The 10,148-nt window shown below is 48.6% G+C and overlaps 1 protein-coding gene across 1 annotated transcript; it reads left to right on the top strand.

Moving 5' to 3' along the window:
* Positions 1-637: 637 nt before the first annotated feature.
* Positions 638-3,558, top strand: LOC115661113 (leukemia inhibitory factor-like). The gene is made up of 2 exons (XM_030583264.1): positions 638-774; positions 2,416-3,558. Exons 1-2 carry the CDS (start codon positions 739-741, stop codon positions 2,902-2,904), a joined length of 525 nt encoding a protein of 174 aa, XP_030439124.1. The 5' UTR covers positions 638-738; the 3' UTR covers positions 2,905-3,558.
* The last annotated feature ends 6,590 nt before the right edge of the window (positions 3,559-10,148 follow it).

The following is a 10,148-nucleotide window of genomic DNA, read 5'->3' as shown; positions in this document are numbered from 1 at the left end:
GAAGACTGTTTTCACTGATCCTTTAACCATGCTGGCTGTCACTTCCCAACCCTGGGAAAATCAGGGCTGACTCCTGCTTTTGCAAAGCACTCTGAGTCCCAGTGGTAAACCACTCTAGATAGCCACGTAATTCATAGAATTTCAGGGCTTGAAGGGACCTCAGGAGGTATCTAGTCCAATCCCATGCTCAAAGCAGGACTAATCCGCAGACAGATTTTTGCCCCAGATCCCTAAATGACCCCCTCAAGGATTGAGCTACACAACCCTGGGTTTAGCAGGCCAATGCTCAAACCACTGAGCTATCCCTTCCCTTAGTTGCTCTGCCATACATTGCTATATGGCCAGCTGATGCGTTCAGCCATTGCTGGTGCTGAAAGAGACACTTTGGGCTCTGATCTTGCCAGCTTTCACAGAATGTTATGTGGCCAGTAGCTGATCTGAGAGCTTAACAGAGAAGCAATTACATATTACTTTTTTTCCTTCCAAAGAAAGCATGGAGGTTTTCAGCTAACACCTCCTTCATTACTGCCTGCCTTGATACAAGGCCTCCAGTGTGGGCCAAGGTATCTTGGTGTCTCCCTATCATCTGCATCAGTTGATGTAACTCTTTTCTATTCCTTTCTAGCCCTGTCTCAGGGTCTCTTCATCCAATGTCTGGCACATGTAAACTCCAGCACTGCCCCCTGCCGAGGGTGTCATCGGAATTCCCTGGACAAAATCACAGCAAAGACAAGACAGATGGAAAAGGAAGCCAAGGAGCTGTTCAGGTCCTATGTAAGTGCTGCCCTCCAGGGGGCACCTCTGGCTGGGAGAATCTCTCAAGCGGTGCCACTAAGCTCTGCACGGAGGGCACAGCTCTCCAGCACCCAAGGCACTGCTTTTAAGAACAGCAGCATCCAGCAGAGTTGGGGAAGGTGGCTGGCCGGCCCATGCTGGTAACTGCATAACTGTACCCACAAGGTGGCAGCCACAGGGATGGCCCCATGGAGTACGCAAGGAGCTGACTGATTTCCATGTAGGTGGAGGCTGGGTGACGTGCCTAGCACCTCACACCCAGTACATATGGGCCTCTTACAGCACACAGCCTCCCTCTTTAGCTCAAGCTGGAAAGACTCATGCTTTTAGCTCTGAAGGTCACTAGTTTGGTCCCCCGTGTCTGCCACAAAGGTGGCTGTTTCACTGACATGCAATGATATTGGGATCCTTCTGCCCAAAAAAGGTATGGGACCTGCTCTGTGTCCTGCCGTATTGTTGGGACAGGAGTTTGCTGGAAATGCCACGTGGTAGAGTCAGCATGACTAGCTGGGATGGCAGACTGGTGCACTGTGAGTCGTTGGAAGTGTGTGGGTGGTCTGGGGGAATAACCCCACTGACACAGTCACCTTCCCTCCAGCTAGATTTCCCCAGAGCCCAACAGTGCTTCCCTGAGCTTCGGCCAGAATGTGTGTGTGGGAGGGAACTCACAGGCCAATGAATCATAGATCAGAGGAATGTTAAGACGTGTTTGGTGCCTGCAGCAGCACAGCTGGTGCCGTCTGGCTGGATGTACCTGACTGCCATTGTCAGAGTAATCACCTGTGAGCTGACTGTGGAGAACACTTCCATCTAACTAGGCAGGCCCAAGCAGTGTCAGCATTCCCTCTGACATACTCATGTTCCTTGCAGCACCATGACCAGCAAAGCTCCCAGCCTTGCCATGTTGCCAGAGGAGAACTGGGTTCCAAGCAATTTAGAGCGTGGGAGTTTTCTTAGATCTTAAAAGCCGCAGTCCTGCCTGCACTGTATGAACATGGAGCTGAAATTTGTGTCATGTCCTCAGCCAAGATCTCCCATTCTCCTGCTGTGGTTTGGCTTGCTAGCTGCTACTGTGCACCCCAGAAGTAGCTGCATTTTCATGTTGTTGAATACGTATGTACTTTGTCAAGCACTAGTACTGGATCCTCTAGTCCAGTGCAAGGTCTATAGTAGAAGAAGCATGGTTTGGTAAATAAAGCACTGACCTAGGTACCAAAAAGTCTGGTTCTAGCTCTGGCTTTGTCATCAGCTCTCTAATCAAGTTACTTCATGTTTCTATGCCTCAGTTTCACCATCTATAAAATGGCTGTAATAATATTGACCTATTTCTGTCAGCTGGTGTGCCAATTAATTGCTTAACGTCTGCAGAGTGCTTTGAGGTCCCACGATAGGTAGTGTCCTGTTGCTATAAATGTAATGTAGTGAATCATACACATTTAGGCTGGAAGGGTCCTCAAGGGGTCATTTAGCCCATCCCCTCATGTTGAGGCAAGAGTGAGACAATCATTGACAGGTGTTTGTCTAAGAAAGTTTCTTTTACTGGCCACGTAACCATGGCCCAAGTGACTCTGTCAATCTCTCCCATGGTGGCTGGCATTGCATCTTTATTTTTATTTCCAGTTGACTCACCAGGGCTTGCTTACGTCCGAGCTTCGCCGACTCTGTGATGAGGCTATACAGTGGTTTCCTACAGAGAATATAACAGACCAGCCAAAGATGGTCATGCTGCAGGAGCTATACCGGACTCTGGTGCACATGAAGGACGCCCTCGAGAACATCAAAAAGCAGCAGCAGGTGCTGAGCACCCCAGGTGCTGCACTACTTGGCAGACTCGAAAGCACTCAGTGGGCGGTGAGAGGGCTTCTCTCCAACACTTTCTGCGCCCTCTGTCTCAAGGGCGTCTTGCCCAACTCCAGGCGCACCCCAGAGAGACCTGCAGTCACTAACACTTTCCAGCAAAAGATTGACGGATGCAAAGTGCTCGGGAACTATAGCAAGTTCCTGGAGAAACTGGCCAGGGGCTCGGGGAAGAAAGCGCCGCAGGCACTCAGAGATCAAAGGAAAAGACGGAAAGGCACAAAAAGAAAGGAGGGTTCCTCGCACTCCTGAATGAACCACCCAGGGGGAGCCAGGGAACCCTAGATGGCTGCCGCCCAGACCTGGTAGTAGGGACGGAGCTAGGTTTCCAAAAAACACTTGAATGAAATACACAACTCCTGTATAACCCTGAGAAGTGGCTGCACAGGAGCTCAGTACAGGAACACCAGAGCCATGTCACGGTCTGGTCCCACACTCAATGTGCCAGGACAGACAGTCCCTTGGGGCCAGATCGGCAAAGTGCTTGGCATGCAGCAGCCACCATTGCTCTGGGGAGTGGGAAGGATTCTCTGTTGTTCTCAAGCGGTTGGAGGGGTTTCTCCTTCAGTCTCAATGGGAGCTGCTGGGGGCCATGCACTTATGGAAAGCTTGCCTGAGAGCTTCCAGATACCTCTGCACAGCGTACAGAAGCCAAGGCGCCTTTTTTCTTATCAAAAGCACTACCAGATTCTGCAGGAATGGTTCATTACTGCATTGTTTGAGATCCTTTACAGTAGAATAGGCTGGATCCAAATGCACAAAGAACCAGCATCTATTCCAGGGGTGGGCAAACTATGGCCCAGGGGCTGCATCCAGCCCTTCAGACATTTTAATCCAGCCCTTGAGCTCCTGCCAGGGAGCAGGGTCAGGTGCTTGCTCTGCCCGGCTCCCGGAGGCAGCGGCATGGCCCCCTCTGGCTCCTATGCATACGGGCAGCCCGGGGGCTCCACATGCTGCCCCCACCCCAAGCAAATAGGGCCAGTGGGAGCTGCAGGGGCAGCACCTGGCCATGCCTCAGCATAGGAGCCAGAGGGAGGACATACCTCTGCTTTTGGGAGCTGCTTGAGGTAAGCGCAGCCAAGAGCCTGCATCCCTGACCCCCTCTCACACCCCAACTGCTTCCCCAGCCCAGATCCTCCTCCCACCCTCCAAACTCCTTTGTCCTACCCTCCTGCACCCCAGAGCCTGCACACCCAGCCAGATCCCTCACCCGCACCTCTGCCCCAGCCAAGATCCCCCTTCCCCCCCCTGAACTCCTCATTTCTGGCCCCACTCCTGAGCCCGCACCCCCAGTTGGAGCCCTCACCCCCTCCTGTACTCCAACCTCAAATTTTGTGAGCATTCATGGTCCTGCATGCAAGTTCCATACCCAGATGTGGCCCTCAGGCCAAAAGTTTGCCCACCCTTGATCTATCCTGATGATGCAACCCTAGTTTAACCCATTTTGCCCACTTGGCTGATTTTTTCCATTGCCCGACACCTTGAGCAATGATTTACACCAATGACAAGTAAGTGTAATAAGATGCCTCTAAAACAGAACGGTAACAATTTATGCTCAGTTAGCACTGGGGCAAATGATGACCCAAGGTGCTGGGCAATGGACAATCTGGTCCCGGGTATAGAAACTTAAATTATATGTGAGATTAACTGGTTATTCCCCGTCACCAGTAACAGAGAGCTGGCAAAGGGTATGTCTACACAGCAAAAGCCGTGCATGGGCTGCCTAGCTCACTTGAATCCAGCTAGCGTGAGTAACAACAGCACTGAAGGCAGCCAGCTGAGTCCACGCTGGGCCTGTAACTGCCTTCACTGCCATGTCTTCACTCGATTGTTACCTGCACTAGCTGGATTGAAGCCGCTAGCCTGTGAAGCAGCTTCATACCAGTCACTCGCAGGTCAGATCAGATCATGAGGTTACTGTGGCCCGGCAGCATTGACTGTCTGAACATTAAACATGTTGTTAAACTTGGCCTGATTTTTCCAGTGATTCAAAGGTCCAGTGACCCAGCCTGACTAAGTCACTGTGCACTGTGGAGTATGTGTCTCTCCTAACCAGGATCCAACACCACTCAGCACATGACCGCTGCAGATGTTTCTTCTCTTTATGCCCCTTGTTATGCTTTTCTAGAGGTTGTTTTGAGATCCCAGACCACGGTCTAGATCCTCAGCTGGAGTAACTTGGTTTAGCTCCACAGACTTCACTGAGGATCTGGCCTGGTAATTTGTATTGCTGTCGAAATGACTCTAGAGGAGTATTAATTCCCTGGTATTACCTTGGGAGTGGCATCACCTGCTGGTGCTGTGCTGATGTCCTAAGGCACTGTTGTACCCTTGGAGGGTATGCCAACCTAATGAAACATGACCTTCGAAACAACCAGCATGCCCTGCTCTGTAATAATTTATAGATTAATATTTATACAGGTTCTGTATTTATTATGTACAATGGTTTAATTTAAAATAGCTTTGTACTGGAAAGATCTATTTAAAAATATGTGGTTTATATATATATATATATATTTTTTTTTTAAATATGAACACAAGAATATTTTATTTATGGATTTAAATGTTTTTCTCTCATGGGAGTAGGCTACCTGGATCATTCTGATCATTCTGATAAGTCAGACCCACTTATTTTTGTATAACCAGATTGTTAATTTTATATTAAATTTTTTCATTAAAAGCAATGTTGAAATGAAATGTTGGTCCGAATTGAAAAGTAGACCTATTCTATTTAGAAAATGGGGAAACACAACATTTTGACTTTTTTGGAATTTTTTTAATGGGCGGGGTTTTTTGGTTTTTTTATTTCACCAAAACAATTCTGTGAAATTGACTCATATTCTCAACGTCTGTGTATATCTGAATCTGCATTTCTTTGCTGGGGGAAAAATGTTTTGTGAGAAAAATGTCACTCAGCTCTTTGGAAGACCTTACTCCTTGCTGACTGGGGCAATCTCGCCTTGAAGTCAATGAGCATTTTGCCTGTGTAAAGACTTCAGGAAGTGGCTCATCCAATGTAACTCTCTCTTTTCTCAGCCCCTGCCCATGTCCATAAATTTTGTCATCCTGTAATGGAAATTAGTTCAGTGGGATTCCCAGTTGCCTGCATGGATTTACCACTGTTACAAAATAGCCTCACATTTCCCTGTTTTCCTTACTTGCAAAACTCTTCTTATCTGGCCGAGCGTGAGATGGCAATCACTGAAGAATATAGTGCAGCAGAGATAGCCAGCCCCTAGAGCGCCTGGGGGAATGTAGGGATTGCCAGACTGGCTCTGACAACTGGTCCATCCTATCCAGTATCATGGCTTTAACAGTGGCCACAATCAGCTGCTTCTGAGGAAGGAGTTAGGATCCATACAAATATAAACCGTTCATAGGGGAAGTTTCTTCCTGACTCGGAGCAGTGAGTGACTGGACTATGCCCTGAAGCATGGGGATTTATCTCTCTTCTGAATGTTTGAGTTTGGGAGAGAGCAGAACTAGCTGGAGCATGGTGTGTTCCAAGGCTCCTCTGGCTAAGGCAGAATGCAGGCGTGCTTATTTAGCTACAGAGATAAGCCAAGCTGGAAAAGCTCTTGCATACTGCAGTGAGGGAGGTTCTGCATACATCACTGGTAGCTCCATGTTGTGGGTGGAAGAGTACAGCTTTGATCACTGTTTGTAGCCGGTCCTAAGGAACTCTGCAATTGCCTCACACCAGCAAGTGTTACAGCAACAATATGAGAACCCATGCTGGTGGCAGAGAGGGAAACTAGAAATCTACACCAGTTAAATTAACTAGCCCAGTTACAGGTGCTGTCTTCTCCCCAACTTTGCTGTTCTTCATTGACAGAAACTGAGTCTTTCCTTTGCAATGTATCATTATGAATGGATCACAAATCCTAAGAAACTGTCACAGTCATTAGGCCCCAGAGTAACGAATTTTGTAAACCAAATTTCTGTTCCTTCAGGGGATTTTTGGCCACAAGGTCTAGCAAATGCCAGGAATGTGTAAATGAAACAGATGTGTGGGAGGGAAGGGAGGGTCAGAGTCTAATAGTGAAAGTTAGACAAGATAGTGACTAATTAGCAATAACCTGAAAGGAAAGTAAGAATTGGTGAAAGAGCTCACAGGGGAGTTACCTGTTGGAAAAAGTCTGTTTAAAAAGTAGAAAATCAATCTTGGCCCAAAGCTTACCATTGTAACCAGGTTTTGGCCACCCAGCCTTTCACCAAGGCACTCACACTTTCAGAGCAACTTGGGCAGGGCAAAAATTTTCCATCAAAACTGGTTGTCAGTGGAAAATGGGTTTGCAAATTAAGAGATTTTTTTGAATCATAGAATCATAGAATATCAGGTTTGGAAGGGACCTCACGAGGTCATCTAGTCGAACTCCCTGCTCAAAGCAGGACCAATTCCCAACTAAATCATTCCAGCCAGGGCTTTGTCAAGCCAGGCCTTAAAAACCTTTAAGGATGAAGATTCCACCATCTCCCTAGGTAACCCATTCCAGTGCTTCACCACCCTCCTAGTGAAAAAGGTTTTCCTAATATCCAACCTAGACCTCCCCCATTGCAACTTGAGACCGTTACTCCTTGTTCTGTCATCTGGTACCACTGAGAACAGTCTAAATCCATCCTCTTTGGAACCCCCTTTCAGGTAGTTGAAAGCAGCTATCAAATCCCCCCTCATTCTTCTCTTCTGCAGACGAAATAATCCCAGTTCCCTCAGCCTCTCCTCATAAGTCATGTGCTCCAGCCCCCTAATCATTTTTGTTGCCCTCCGCTGGACTCTTTCCAATTTTTCCACATCCTTCTGGTAGTGTGGGGCCCAAAACTGGACACAGTACTCCAGATGAGGCCTCACCAATGTTGAATAGAGGGGAATGATCACATCCCTCAATCTGCTGCCAATGCCCCTACTTATACAGCCCAAAATGCTGTTAGCCTTCTTGGCAACAAGGGCACACTGTCGACTCATATCCAGCTTCTCATCTACTGTAACCCCTAGGTCCTTTTCTGCAGAACTGCTGCCTAGCCATTCAGTCCCCAGTCTGTAAAAGTGAATGGGATTCTTCCGTCCTAAGTGCAGAACTCTGCACTTGTCCTTATTGAACCTCATCAGGTTTCTTTTGGCTCAGTCCTCTAATTTGTCTAGGTCACTCTGTATCCCATCCCTACCCTCCAGTGTATCTACCACTCCTCCAAGTTTAGTGTCATCTGCAAACTTGCTGAGGGTGCAATCCACGCCATCCTCCAGATCACTAATGAAGATATTGAACAAAACCGGCCCCAGGACCGACCCTTGGGGCTCTCCACTTGAAACCAGCTGCCAACTAGACATGGAGCCGTTGATCACTCCCGTTGAGCCCAATGATCTAACCAGATTTCTATCTACCTTATAAAGAAAAATATCAACTATGTAAAATTTAAAAAAAAAATTGTTGAAAAACCAAATGCCCCCAAATTGAAATATTTTGGTCAAAAGAACCTAAGTATTTTGAGTCAGCTATTGAACTGTGGTGCCCCAGGGGAGTCCTCAGTCAGTTTCCACATGGTCCCATTCTCCACTATGGGCTGGGTTCTCCAGCCAGCCCACATCTTCCAGGATGGGCCAAGTCTAGGGATTCCCAGGCTGTAACTGTCTCCACTCACCAAGAAGTAGGGGGATCATAGTTCCCGAAACTGAAAACAGGACACTGGCTGAGAGATGGTCGGTGCTCAGAGTTGGTGCTCAGCATGCAAAAAAGATACGGCAGTTTCATATATTGTATATAAATATGTTCACCTATTTTATAGCTTCATTTATTTTACTTGCAATTCAGTAGTTACTAGCATTGTTCCTTGTCTTGCTGCTGTTCTTCAGGGTGTGAAGCCACCTGGCATCACCCCACGCTCCACCGCTCGCCCCACAGTTTGAAAACCTTCTGGCTTATGGTGTTGAGGTAAGGCACCACTTAGCTGAGCCAAAAGCCTTTTTGAACTGTATGCTGGCTGGTCTGAATAGTAAAAATTGTTTTATTATAGGTAGGCCAGGCTGTTTAGAATAGTTTATTCTGAATAGCACACGAGTCATAAGTTGGCAAGAGCAAACAGGCCAGATGTCCTGTGACACTATGGTTGCCGACCCTCCAGGCACCGACTTTTGTTTTTGTTGGTGGGTGCTTCACTCCCAGTCCCACTCAGCCTCTTCGCCCAAGAACACCATTCACACGCCTCACTCCACCTCTTCCCACCTCTGTTGCCTCCCCCTAGAACCCCCCCCCGATACTCTCCACCCCCTCCCCTGAGCGCCTCCCACTCGCTCCTCTCCACCCTCTCCTGCCTTAAGGGTGAGTGACGGGGAGAGAGGCAGAGAGGAGCACACAGCGGAAGTCTTCGGGGAGGAGGAAGAGCAAGGGCGAGAAGAGGCACAGAATGGGCAGGGCTATATGAGATGAAGCCAAGTGGAGCAGGGCCTTGGGGCAGAGTGCAGGTGGGGCCACAGTCCGTGGGTGCTAAGCATTCCCTTTTTTTTTCCGTGCGTTCTCCCGGGCTCAAGCGTACGGCCCCTTTTGGCTGAGACAATCCTCTTTTTAAGCTCTGTCCCAGACGTCACGGGGTATGGCTTAGCCTAATGCATATCATTGTGTTGTTTCTTTTGCTGGCATGCTTTCTGCCATGGACAGCCGAAGCCACCCTGAGAGGCCTTGTAGCGAGAGACCCTTACATATTGCATCACAAAGCACTAGCCCTCCGTGGAAATGGCAGGATTCATAGACTCATAGACTCATAGGTCAGAAGGGACCAATATGATCATCTAGTCTGACCTCCTGCACAAGGCAGGCCACAGAACCCCACCCATCCAATTTTATAACAACCCCTAATCCAGGACTGAGTTATTGAAATCCTCAGAACTGGTTTGAAGACCTCAAACTGCAGAGAATCCACCAGCAAGCGACCCATGCCCCACGCTGATTCAGAACCCAAACCCCAAATACATCAGAGACTGCTGCAGCGATTGACATGTGGGAGGGTTCCTTTTGCAAGCAGAAGAGCTGAGTCTGCTCTCACTTGCACTCAGCATAAAGCCGGTGTAACTCCCCAGTACACAAGGAGCCAGATCTTTGGCCCTGACACAGCCTTTTTGTACTTCTGGGCAGCACAAAGGGGCCATAAAGCCAGCTTAACCAGCTTCCTGGGGACTTCTGCGGGAGTGGGGAATCTCAGGGCTGCACAGCCCCATCAGAACCAGACCCACGCCACTTCCCTTGCAGCCCCCAGGATAGGGGGTGTGGCTGGGAAAAGGAGAGGGGCGGGGACACTGCTGTGGTTCAGCAACCTCCAGCTGTTGGAGATGATCATTACCAGCCAGCACTACTTAGATCAGCCCACAATCAGAAGAGTATTAAGGTGTCTTAAAGCACCTCTTCCCCAGAGCTGTGCCAGCCCTATGCCAGCACAGAGCCCAACAGCGTTACCCTGGAGTGAAACTGCAATGGGTGGAAAATCACACTTGTAGCTGCAGAGTTGTG

This window comes from Gopherus evgoodei, chromosome 13 (genome assembly GCF_007399415.2).
Source record: "Gopherus evgoodei ecotype Sinaloan lineage chromosome 13, rGopEvg1_v1.p, whole genome shotgun sequence".
In the NCBI taxonomy this organism is placed as follows: Eukaryota; Metazoa; Chordata; order Testudines; family Testudinidae; genus Gopherus; species Gopherus evgoodei.
This window is presented reverse-complemented; position numbering and strand designations above follow the sequence as displayed.

Bases quoted from the DNA above. Each gene is read 5' to 3' on its own strand.
- LOC115661113 (XM_030583264.1), top strand. From the start codon at position 739: ATGGAAAAGGAAGCCAAGGAGCTGTTCAGGTCCTAT. The intron at 775-2,415 runs GTAAGTGCTGCC...TTTTATTTCCAG, and splicing joins AGGAGCTGTTCAGGTCCTAT to TTGACTCACCAGGGCTTGCT.